Genomic DNA, 13,174 nt, shown 5'->3' with positions numbered 1-13,174 from the left:
GAATCGTAATTATAGGGACCGTAATTATAGGGGGGTCGACTGTATTTATAACTTAAGTGAAAGCTCTTGATCCACCCATTTGAGATTGTTTGCTAAATTCGAAGTAGATAATACTGTAATTCAATAACAAAAATTATATTTAATGTACGAATTATGTGAAAATAGGAATACGACGTAGCGTAATAGCGAGATTAAGTTTAAATAAAGCTCTCCTGGTTTTTGTCAGAGTAATGAAAAATCTGATTACATTCTTTTAAGTTTTACAACGAATCACAAATTTATATTTAGATAATAGTAAGGGTAAATACAGTATTTGAAAGAAGCTAACCAGATTTTTAGGAAATATTTAACAGTATTAATGTTGCCAAATTATAGGATAATCAAAGGATAAAAATTTAATATAATTTTTTAAAGTTATTAAAGAGTTAAGTGATGTCGAGTTTCATTTAACTGTACATTTATATAACTGTAAAAAAATAACTTTAATCCATGATAATTTCGTCATTAAATAAAAAGTATTTTCTTAAGAGAATGCTAACTATAACAGAAAAATATTATAGTGAGAATCGGTTTAAAATATGATTATTATACTAATACTAAATGACAACATAGAAGTCGTAAAAGAATGGATATTAACACTTTTATATTTATTTCTTTTCCTCCTGATGCATCCTGTATATATTCTATGTTCTTTACTGACAATCAAGAAAATTATCCTAGTTATGAAATTTTGACATTTACACAAATAAAGTCATACCCTGGCATCCGAATTCCGGATACAAAGAATGATTTTTAGTACCTACCGCGATATCCGAATCGATTTCCGCTATTATGAATTTCTACCAATGGCGTGTAAAATATGAGAAAGTTGGGCCAGTAAAAGTAGGAATTAGAGGGCGAGTCAATTTCCAGCATTTATTTTTGTTTGTCAGTAATGTTCAGTGTGTCTGTATCATATTGTGATTGTACAGTTTAATGATTTTTACCGAAAAATTTCGGTACAATCTTAACAGTTTATTACAATAAATTTACTATTTCATTTGTTTATTTTTATTGTTATTCTGTTTTTATACAATGATATTTTAATATAAAATGTACAGTATCATTACAACATTTTCATTTTTGTCTTTTACGTATTAAGTAATCGCAATACATGAATCATACAATTATTAATAAGGAGTACCAAAACTTATTCTTTGCATTAACGCTTATTAACACCTTTTAATGACCTCCTTAGGTGCTTTTAGTAAGATGATTAAAGTTTGTAATGTTTAATATCATGCTAAAAATGGAGTAAGTGAGCGTTTTTCAGTGTTTTAGTATAATTTGAAGAAATCGATTGAGAATATTCGGAATAATAAAAACAGTGTTAATTTTTCAATAAGAAATAATGGAAAATATTTACTGCTATTCGAACTTCCGATATTTCAATAGTTTTCAGGATTAGATTCGAATAACCGGAATAAAAATAACGTTTCACTTATAATTTCTCATTGTTGTTACATTTGTTATTCAGTCGTATAATTTATAGTATATAGTACAAAGTATAATAAAGTATAGTACAAGTTATAGTATAAAGTTACTAACCGTATTTTCCGATCTGACGTAGCAATTCGAATCTGCTCCCCACCATTCAAAACAACTGCTCCAAGGAATCACAGAGCGAAAAGACTGCGCCATGTATAATAAGGTATAACTCATCACGATATTATAATATATTGCCACAATTATCGATAACATTACCATAGCAACTCCAATACCTAAATAATAAAAAAATATGAATTATAAGCACATTTTATAATAAAATGTATAGACTGAAACGTGGTTTCATTCTTCGAGTTATCATCATTCATACAGAAGTAATACACTGTATTTGAATATCTGAAATTTTTTAATGAAGTTTTCGTAAATATTCTTTATTCCAATTTTTTAGGAATGGATGACAACGATTTTTCGTCTGACAGTCACGAAATTATTAAAAATTATATACTGAATGAATTAGATGATCAAATATTTTTTAAGTTCATTCACATTTCGAATAATAAGTTAATGGCAATTTCTTTCCTGACTGAAGAACTGGATGATTTTGTATATTAATGACATTTAAAGCAAATACAAGTAGATCTGTTTATATAGATTAGATATTACAGTATAAACAACAGAGGCGGAACAACAACATTTCGGGCCGTAGTTCGAAATTATAATGCTAACCTCCACCCCCGCCTTCAGTCAAGGGCTAAAGGCATTTTTGGGAGACTTGCATCCCAAAAAATGCCTTTATCCCTTAACTGAAAAAAAGATCACGGATCAGGTGATTCTGTTTTTGTCAGGATCATGGATCGTAGACTTTTTGCTTGACACGTTCCAGCCCCTGTTGGTTCCGGGGTCTGGCTCAGTGGCGCATTGAAGGTTTTCAGCATTGAAGTTCTGCCCCTGTTCGGGACCCGGTATTACATCTGGAAAAGTCGAAATACTCCAGGAATTTTTCAGGAAGGTCCATCCGGTTAAGTCGGGTACTGTCCCTCATCAACTGTCTCCTCCATTGTGGGCCTGGCTGAACCCATAATAGACTTGCTAAAATGTCCTCTTAATGCCTGCTGGACAGAAAGAGTTAAAAAAACAAAGCATGACTGATCATCACTGCACAATACAGTTTTAACACAAGAATGGCTAACAAGTAAGTATTACGTTTGGATAGGAGTAGATAGGTTCCAAAACAGTGATCCGCGGATCTCAGGAGTCTGTATACCACTAATTCGGAACCATTGTTTTTAAATTATATTTTAAAATATTTTCTAAGCTATATTAAAGTTTAAATGAAATGTGATAAATTTGTATATTATACCGGTATATTAAAATGTTAATTTAAATGACTTTTTGAAAATAAAGTTGGCTCTTTTTATTAAATTTCCTAATTTATTACTTCCGTTATTTTAACAAAACTTTTCAAATTAACGCAACCGAAAAACGTCAAAAAAATAATATAAGATGTCTCATATACTTATTATTATTGTAGTTTATTAATTAACAACAAAAAGCTGAAAATATGAATCCACCAAAATACAGTATATCTTTTATTTTATAAAAAAAGTCTGACCATTCTAACTATTGGACTAGTTGAATGTCCAATAAGTACACCATATTTTATCTGAATGAATTTTTTTAGTGTTGCTGCTTAAAACAACTTACAAGGATTACGAAACAGTAATTGAATACTTGCGATGTGCAATAAAGAATTCTGGTTGTTTACACTATCATAAAGGATGACACGTTAGCTATATAATTCTATAGTTTCAAAGATAAAAACCTGCATCTTTGGTCATTTTGAGTATATAAAATACTATGTGTTTTTTATATACTCAATGGAATTTTCTCATTTAAGTGTATTTGGATATTTTCATTCAAACTAGATCATTCGGTCTTATTCATGACATTCAGCTCTCCGTCGTTATATCTTTGTTATGGAATGTTGACAGACCATCTTTAATAATCTGTTCTGTTCAGAGATCTCGTTTGGTATTTCGGAACGGAAAAAAGCTAAAATTATATAATTTGTTATCATCTAAAACTTTATAATTGTCATTGACGTTCTATTTCTAGTAAAAACGGAAATTTTTTTTTTTTTGGTTCTTTTACAATCTGAGGGAGGAAGACGACCCTATCGTTTGATGCATGCTTTATTTAGTAAGGCCTATACATTGGCCAAAAGTCCACAGTGGTTATACTATTTATTTTCAAAATAATCGGTTGAAAGATCATATTGTATGTAAACTAATGGCGATCAGCTTGAAGCAAACGAGTGTTCATCTGGTTTGTTTTTAGATACCAAATAAACAATCTAGCGGTTTGTCATTTGCTTCTCTATAAATCATTATGAACAAATCATTGATTAAGAATTTCAACTTTCTTTAAAATATATTGGAATAATTATGACGATTAGAAATACGTGTTGATCATTGCTGTTTTATTGTTGTGCTAGTACAGTCAAAATAGCGTCATCGGCAGTTTAATTAATAATTTATTAATTTTCATTCATATAATATCGAGGACACTTGTTAAACTAGCTAAGCGTCCATCTTAACGATTTGCCTTACTGAATTCCGAATTAGAATTTTATATCTTAACTCCAAAAAAGATGTCATTTTCTTATGCTCCAAAATTATTTTTATTAAATTATGGATATGTCTATAAAAATGTCAATAAGGCAATTATATACCTTGAAAAACTTTCCAGCAAGAACTACATTTTCTAAATTTTATTGATACTTTCACATAGCTACGAATAAGAATAATTTAAGTGTAACGAGCAATTATGTATTGTGACATCATCACAATGCCGACTGCTATTTTTAATCATATTTTTTAAATTTAATTTAAAATATATGCTCTCTACCTCAAATTAGTGTTGTAGTGTCTTTCCCCTGCACATCATACTTTTCCTTTAACAATAAAGTTATCTACGAGTATCTAACTCTTTTCAGGGGAAATTTTTTGAGTTGAAACAACGTAACTTCCGGTCCAAAGGAAGTTCATATATAATTAATTGGGACTTCCTGTCCCTAACCTTTCCATATCTGGTCTCCCTTTTCATCTTTCTAACCTCGTTCCCGAGATTAAGGAAAAACAGACAGGTGGACGACAGTGGAAATTTATAGGTCTGCAATTTTTTCAAATGGCAACTCAAATATCCTGTAATATTTGATGGCACCAAAGAAAAATGAAAATAATTTAATTATAATGTTAAAATGACCTCGTTTAACACTGTTTCATTTAGTGCTTTGTCGTCTAAGAACACATCCCCCACTAAAACGACACAGTGTTAAATGAGGTCATTTTAACATAGAGTAAATAGGGAAAGGGGAACACATGACCAAAAATAAACAAATTTTACTTTAATTTTAAGTTATTTTTTTATTAATTTGCATAATAATATATGTTAAATAACACAAACATATGCACACAGAAATGTAAAGNACTTTCAGAGTCATCTGTTATCATATTTTATTTAAAATATCTTATATTTTTATTGCTTGTCCTGACTGACTCACTCATTCATTCACTGACTCAAATATCCTGTAATATTTGATGGCACCAAAGAAAAATGAAAATAATTTAATTATAATGTTAAGCATAAAATTATTTTTAAAGTAAGATCTGTTTTGAAATAAGAAAATTTTACATTATTAAAAATATTTTAACATGTAAATTATTACACGGGCAATACAATTTTTTCCACTTGGTAATAGTAAAATGTAGCAAATTTTAATGAATGATTGCGTAAATTTAAAAAATCTGATTAAATAAAACATTATTTCCTTATTGATAACAATGTTTAATTAATGATAAGAGTAATATACGTTAATTCTTCATTAAATAAAGTTTTTTGTTATCTGATATTTCAGTAATTGGAAATTATCCAAAAGCGATAGTAATTTAATGAACAACATTCAATAGAAACTCAATGAAAACAGAGTTATTTACCTTTTCCTAGAGGAAAACATTTCCAAACAGTCGTAGGACCTGAATTAGAATACTGCCCCAAAGCCACTTCTAAAAAATACATCGGTTTTCCAACAAAAAGTAATAAAATAACGTAAGGAAATAAAAAGGCACCTGAAAATTAACGAATTAAATGAATTTTTATTTTAAAAAATTTTATTTAAATATTACTCATGTAAAAATAATTTATTTTTACCTCCGCCATTTTCGTAAGCTAAGTGAGGAAATCTCCAAACATTTCCTATTCCTACAGAAAGACCAACACACGAAAGAATAAATTCTGCCTTGCTTCCCCATACTTCACGTTTTGGAATATCTTTTTCATTTTCCTATATAAATTATAATAAATTAAAAGAAAGCAAATATTAAATAATAATTTATAATACCTTTCAATTAATACGAAAGTTAGATTCGAATTTTCAATTATATTTTGAGGATTAATTAACAGAGTAGTATCATATACCAATATTATGTTATACTATACCTGTACATTATTAGTTCAATGACTATATTTCTAAAAAAAGGGTATTTTGCTGTATATATATTTTAATGTAGATAACTACACACCATATTTTATTAACAATAAATTACACTACTCATCTGTAATATATTATTTAAAATAAGATTAATACAATGTAAGTGTATAAATAGTAAAACAATTTTAAGCAAGCCTTAAAACAGTATAATAAGATTTTAGAAATATATTTTGTAAATTATTTTTAACAATCGTTTTTAGTGTATAACAGTTAATTTCTATAAACAGGAGATCTCCTTAATCCGACGCTGATCCGATCTCTAATATGTCAGATTACCGAGATCGTAATGTAATACTTTCAAAGGCATTTGTATGAATATCCATTTTTAAATATGTAGAATAAACACAGGTGATTAAAATGGTAGTCTACTGCTTTGGGAGACCCAGTCTACCATTTGACTAATTTTATGAATATTTTTTTGAAGCACAAAATATAAATTCAGACTTGAAAAAGCATCCTAAATGAATAAAAAAAAAACTACCACGACTACCCACAAAATTATGAACCATTAATTATATCCACGTTTTATCAAGAAGCAATTTTTCATCTGTTATCAAAATCATGATAGATCTTTTTAATTACACTTACATATTATAAATTTGTATTGTAATTATGACATTTTAATGATTTGATTGTATATAGACCTGTCGTTAAATAATCTGATAAAAATCCTACGTTAAAATGAAATTTTTATAAAATTACTTTCACTTTTATTTGTTTACATTACACGGAATAATTATATTTTTTTAAATAGTCATATTACTAATTTTAGCTATTTTAAAATTAATTAATATGTAAAAATTTGTATCAGGTTTCGTATTATATAATTGAAGATATTGAATGATGATGATTGTGTCTGAAACCCATTGAAATTAACTAATCTATCGTAAATGCTTACTCACATATAATTTAGCCTATTTTAAATTGGTTAAGGTCGATTTGGAAATTTCAAAGATCTTGGCCTAGTTTTATGGAGTGTGCAATGGTTTAGTATACGCCGATTATATTGTTTCAATTATTTTCAAGTAATATCGGATAAAGTGAATCAAATCCCAATACTTTCGTAAAAATTTACGTAAATAAAAATCAAAATTTAGAAAATAAGATTTAAAATGAAAGTTATTTTATAATATAAAAATGAGGTAAAGAACAAGCTGGATTTATTATCCTTAACGTCATTCCAAATGAGTTTCGTTAAAGAGTGAATGAAATCAATTGAAGCAGATTTCCATTCAAATTCGAATTTTGATGGACAAATATCTGCCTGAATAATTGGAAACTCTCTTTAAATTAATTAATTAAATTAATCTGAAACTAGAAAAGCAGGACTTTTGGCGGATTGAGAAAGTTCTCTTTATAGGCGGATTTTCAAATACACTGGTACCTCGTACTTCGAACAACCCCAAAATTTGAACTCAAATTCGTGAGAAATTCGACCCTGAGTTTGAACGATGCTTTTACGTTCGAACTGCGCGCTCAGTAAAATAAACCAGCAACGAGTTGCTTAACTTTCCCAGTCATCTGTTATCATATTTTATTTAAAATATCTTATATTTTTAACTATTATAAAATGGAAAAAAGCTTAATTTTTAGGGTAAGATGGGTTTTATAAAAAAAAAACTAAATGCTAATAACGAGTAAAATCGTCATTAGGTCCAACCCTACTGGAGATACACACGACCCCCTTTAACTCTCCACCCTTTTGACCTTTAACCACCAAAATTTAATTATATCAATCCTTCTAATAAGCAAATCCCCTTGCAAAATTTCAGAAATTTTCGACAAAAAGCACAGGAGTTATTAAGCTTCAAAGAGGGTGAACAAAATCGTGTTATACATATACTTACCCATATATATCCATATATAACACCCATATATACCGAAAACCCCGATTTTTTGCATTTCTCGACGTCCAAAAATGTAAAAGTCCTATTGCCATACTTTCTTTCTGTTACATATAACATCCGAGAAAGTAAAAATGCACTCGCTGTGTAAGTGCCATCTTTTGTGTCCAAATCGCCTCTCGCTCTCGCTGTGAAAGCATTTCGTGTTAGGATGCGACTATGAATTTTCCGAGCGAGCGAGAATACGTGGCGAGAAGAAACGAGACGCGATAAATATCAAACCCTGTCAGATATGTGCGAGAATCAGAAATTCGCTCACGCCAGCCGAGATTTCCCGCTTCTCGCTTGTGCATGATTTTCTTTGCGAAAGCTATATCGCTCGCAACCTCTCGCTCGCTACTAAATTCGCTTGTGCATAGTCGCACCTTAACGCTTGTGTGTTTTCAGTGCTTTTCACCCTTTCATTTTATTGTGTTTGGTTATATACATATAACCCCTAACGATTAATCATGACATCCAAGAACATTATAGAAGCAACGAAGCCTAAGAGGAAGATTGTTGTATGAATGATTGGAGTAAAAAAGGAACTTATCGCGAAGCGTGAAAGCAGTATATGTTTGACGGATCTGGCAGCCATGTTTAAGTTGCCTTGTTCTGAAGACCGTATGCACCATTCTTAATTTAAGAACAAGGAAGCAATAAAAGCAGAAAATACGGCTAAAGCTGTGACAATGTTGATGACCATGAGACCGCAAGTCATTGAAGAAATGAAAGAAACCTAGTATGAATAAATGAGAAGCAGTTTGCTGGTGATATCACTTCCACAGTATATGGTGATATCACTTCGACCCTAAGAAACGGGATATCACTCCTCACCAAGATATAATAAACACATTTTTTATTCTTTAATACAGTATTTACGTATTACTGTTTTTATGTTTTAATTTATTATTTAAGGCATTTAAATGTGTTATTTTTACTTTAAATTATGTGTTTGCTGTTTAAGTTATCTAAATGGATATTGTTTAGGGTCTGGAAACGGATTAATTCACTTTCCATTATTTCTTATGGGAAAAGGTTGATTCGGACTTCGAACAATTCAGAGTTCAAACGGCGTTCTGGAACGAATTAAATTTGAAATACAAGGCAACACTGTATCTGAAAAGGTAAGTACTGTATTTTAAAAGTAACATGCTCCTTTAGGTTAATCAAAACGGCTAACTCGTAAGTACTGAGAGTGGAAGAGAACTGATAAAGATAATGCCTTATTACAAAAAGTAAAGCTATTCCCATCCAAAGTTTAAAAAAGTACAGTATTCAACTAACGTAAAATTGAAATTGGGAGTTTATAAACTTTCTACATTCTATTATTTTCCTTTTTTGTTTAAATACAATTTACAGTAGATGCGTAAATACACTTAACTTTGTTATCATGAATATTTTCTACGATTTGGGTGTAGAGTTAAAACTTCAACCGAATCATCGTATTCTTATATTTGCACAAACACATTTCCATATAAAAGGTTCAATATATTAAAAAAAAAGTTTTTTATTAACATCTGTGCATCCGTTTTAATTAATTTAACTTTATTACTAGATTAGATTTTTCACTTTGCATTCTTGACTCAGGGAATTGCATCGCCCTTAACCAATTTATATTATATTAGCACTGTCATACTGGCTGTAAACTTATATATTTTTTTACTATTTACGAATCTCCATCAACTTCTTAGTATCTCAGAATTCTGGCATCTTAAATAAGTGCTTATTTGGCTCATATCTAAAATGTCCCTTAATTATGCGAAATGTATTCGAATTTACTTCGTACAAATGGAACTGGCTCTCAGTAAGGTTGACAAATGGATGAGGAATTTTTTCATTGGTTGTTCTTTTCCTCCACTGTTAGTTCTTAGATTAACAAAAGAAATTATCTGAAATCTAATAGTTTTTTAATTATAAAGTTAAAAAAATAAAGTTAACTTCACAACGTATTCGAAAAATGAATTTCTACATAAGTTTTATAAGAATTGATTTACAGCAAAATTTGTTATTCAAAATTTATTGTAAATTAGTTTTGAATTTTTAAAAGCCAGAATCCATTCTGTGTAAAAATATATCGATGATAAAGTCGAGCCGAATGAAACTCAAAAATGATTTTTCGATTTCTCTACAGAAAATGCTTTGTAACTTATCAAGAAACCGTTGAAATGTATATTGACACCAAATCGATAAAATTCATAAGAAATTCCAGGAACTTTTAAGTTTTATACATGAGGGCAATATGTTCTTGCACAGCTTTTGACGCAGAATATGATATAGCAGTCATTTAATCTTCCCCATTCGTGACTATGGAATTTTTATTCAAAAAGAAAGACAACTTTTATAAAAAAAAAAAATCCATTCTTCTGTTCAAAAGAAAACCACTAGAATTTTAATATTTTGTATTGTAAAACTATTGTAAAATCAATGTTCTAGTATCTGAAACAATTTGATTGAAAAGAATCGTGTAAATTCATCTATCTTAGAAAAAAATTGCAATTTATTGTAACATAACGAAAATAAAACTCTAGAATAGTGAAAAAAATATCAGAAATAATGGAAAATAAAAGTATATTTTACTTTACGAAATTAAAATTTTTCATAATTTTTATAATTTTAGAATTTATAAACAAATATAAGATAAAATGGAGTCGTCGTCTTTTCATACGTTGCGAGGAAAAATGATATAAATGTCAATATTAATTAAATATTAAATTCATTATTTCATTAATTCATTAAATTATAAATCCATACTATATATTAATATAGAATTAATTAAGAATTAATATAAAAATTATAAGTGATAAATGTTAAAATATTTCGCAATTTTGATTCATTAAATTCAAATCTTTCGCGAAAAATAAATTCATTTTACATTAAATTTTATTTATTTGATATATACGCTTATCAATTCATGCTAACATTATAAATAAATTTTAATTATTTCGATATGAAATAAAGATTCTTTGAACTTATTTATTGTTTCACAATATCGACTAAAACATCTTACAAATTAAATACGCAATTTCTAAAAATACATTAGAATTATTTAGTTTTAGCAGTAATACAAGATAATTAAAAAAAAATTGAGCAATTATACATAAATTTTATGGGAAATTTAAACTGGAAATTTTAGATTAACATGCGTGGCTTTGCCAGGCTTTTCTGATTTCAATCTTTAATTTTAGTTAATTTCAGAAAGAATAATCATATTTAATTCTATAAAAATTTGCCATATTATTATTCTAAACATTTTAAAGAAGTGTAATGTAATAATGAAAGCATTTTTTAAGAGAATTATATGGAGTTAATATAATAATCTTATGTCATGAATGTTAAATTTCTAAGTTTCATACTTGTTAAATTTTAAATATTATCAGTAATTTTCAGCAATTTATATATGCCTCAAGAAGCCTGAAGTAAAATATATCACATATGTACAATATCAAAAAATATCATTACTTTTTCCTGTTTAACATTTAAATTTTTACGTTTTCTGTGAACGGAGTTTCCCCACGAACCGGTACTGGGCCGCAAACCACAATTTGGAAAAGATTGTACAGTATTATATATTTCCTAATATAAAACTTAACGATAAACTCATTTTTCGAATATTACGAAGATAAAAATATTACATTACGAATATTTGATGAATAGCTAACATGAGAACTATTTAAGTAAATAAATATAATTAAAGATCTAAGAAGGTTTAACCTTCTGTATAGGCCTACACTGAAACGTCAATTCTTAGGTTTTTTTAATATTAATTACAACATAAAAGTCTAGATTCGTATCTATAATGTAAATTATGAGCACGATTCCAAAAACAAGTATTTTCAAAGTCATGCTCGTAAATGTAATGCACTAAATCTATTGGTAATTTTGATCAAAGGTCTCACGATAAACTTTATGAATTGCGTTTTGAGAATTCAATTCTGTTAATTAGAAATCATATCTAAGTTTTGTTCGTGTTATAGAAATAGAAAAATCAGAAAATATAATTAAAATTCTTTCCTATTTTGTTGTATGATTTAACAAGAAATTTTGAGAAAATTACGGAGTATTCAAGGTTATTCATTTTGATGTTGGGATTATATAATATTGAATATTAAATTAAAGAAAACAACTTTACAGATAAAAATTGGCTGGGTTTTGATATACTGTATATGTAAACTGAAAATATTTTAAGGAAACCTGTATAGGTATTGTACATGCAATTCAAACAAAATTATTCATTTCAATTCATTTAAATATTAAAATATGTAATCTATAAAATGTATTTCTTAAAAATAAATTTATTGTAAATATTTATATTGTTTACCTTAAGCTAAATAACCTATTTAAATTATATGACTGTTCCTTTCAAATTAATGTAAATAAAAAAAGTATGAAAGTAATGACATAAAACAAACCTATCAAGCGTATCGACACGTAAACAAGTAGCGATTTTTATTTCAAAATTAAGCTTAGTAATGTTTTATTTCTGAATAACAGTTATTGAATATTGCCTTGAAACTATTTAAATATAATTACAGTTCTAAGATAATTTAACTTCGTTAATTATTCTTTATACAATAAACTCAGTTATAATTTAAATTTGGATTTACAAAATATTGCTTTTTAAAATGGTTAATTGAGTATTATAAATACAAAAAAATTTTAAATTATTTCTACAAAAAATTATATTCATAAAATTATTATTTTTATATAATATATAATTTTGAAAATTATTTTTAAATAGTTCATGTAGCTGTATAATAAAGTACAGGATAACCTAGAAACCACAAATAAATCAGAAAAATTTAAATGATTATTCACGTTTCCTATTATATATTCTTTTATATTATGCAATGGATGTAGTATAAAATAAACAGAAAAATTATTTTCTATTTATCATTTTTAATCAATGTTTAAAAGAAAAATGCTATTATAATCACTATTAGGTCGTAGGATATAAATTTAATTTGTAAGTAATAATATCTTATAACGATATTTTTCTACATATTTAAATTAATATATGTTTTGAATTTAAAAATGTCTGAAATTATTTAATATGAAATTTAAAACGTTGAGAAATAAACATTTACATTTGATGATCTGTAAACAAGATTTTACTTTGTATAATGTAACTTATTATATCACAATATTATATCTAGTTTATATCGATAGATCTTACTTGTATTATTAAAAAAGAAAAATTATAAAATCGTTATTGATGTATCGAACAAAAATAATTGCTTGTTATATTTTTTGTTAA

The 13,174-nt window shown here is 27.6% G+C and overlaps 1 protein-coding gene across 3 annotated transcripts in view; it reads right to left on the bottom strand.

The window, feature by feature from the left end:
• The window catches only part of LOC111623938 (sodium- and chloride-dependent glycine transporter 2-like), a 45,795-nt gene that overhangs the window by 18,623 nt on the left and 13,998 nt on the right, over window positions 1-13,174 (bottom strand). For all 3 annotated transcript variants that reach the window (XM_023366676.1, XM_023366679.1, XM_023366677.1), the window contains exons 2-4: window positions 5,695-5,827; window positions 5,481-5,612; window positions 1,588-1,760 (exon numbers count right to left, since the gene is read on the bottom strand). In XM_023366676.1, the coding sequence (XP_023222444.1) occupies window positions 1,588-1,760; window positions 5,481-5,612; window positions 5,695-5,827 (438 nt within the window). The remainder of the gene's footprint in view (window positions 1-1,587; window positions 1,761-5,480; window positions 5,613-5,694; window positions 5,828-13,174) is intronic.

Source organism: Centruroides sculpturatus, unplaced genomic scaffold (assembly GCF_000671375.1).
Source record: "Centruroides sculpturatus isolate CEXI.00-Female unplaced genomic scaffold, Cexi_2.0 scaffold455, whole genome shotgun sequence".
Lineage (NCBI taxonomy): Eukaryota > Metazoa > Arthropoda > Arachnida > Scorpiones > Buthidae > Centruroides > Centruroides sculpturatus.
The sequence above is the reverse complement of the archived record's forward strand: the minus strand, read 5'-3'. Positions and strand labels throughout refer to the sequence as shown.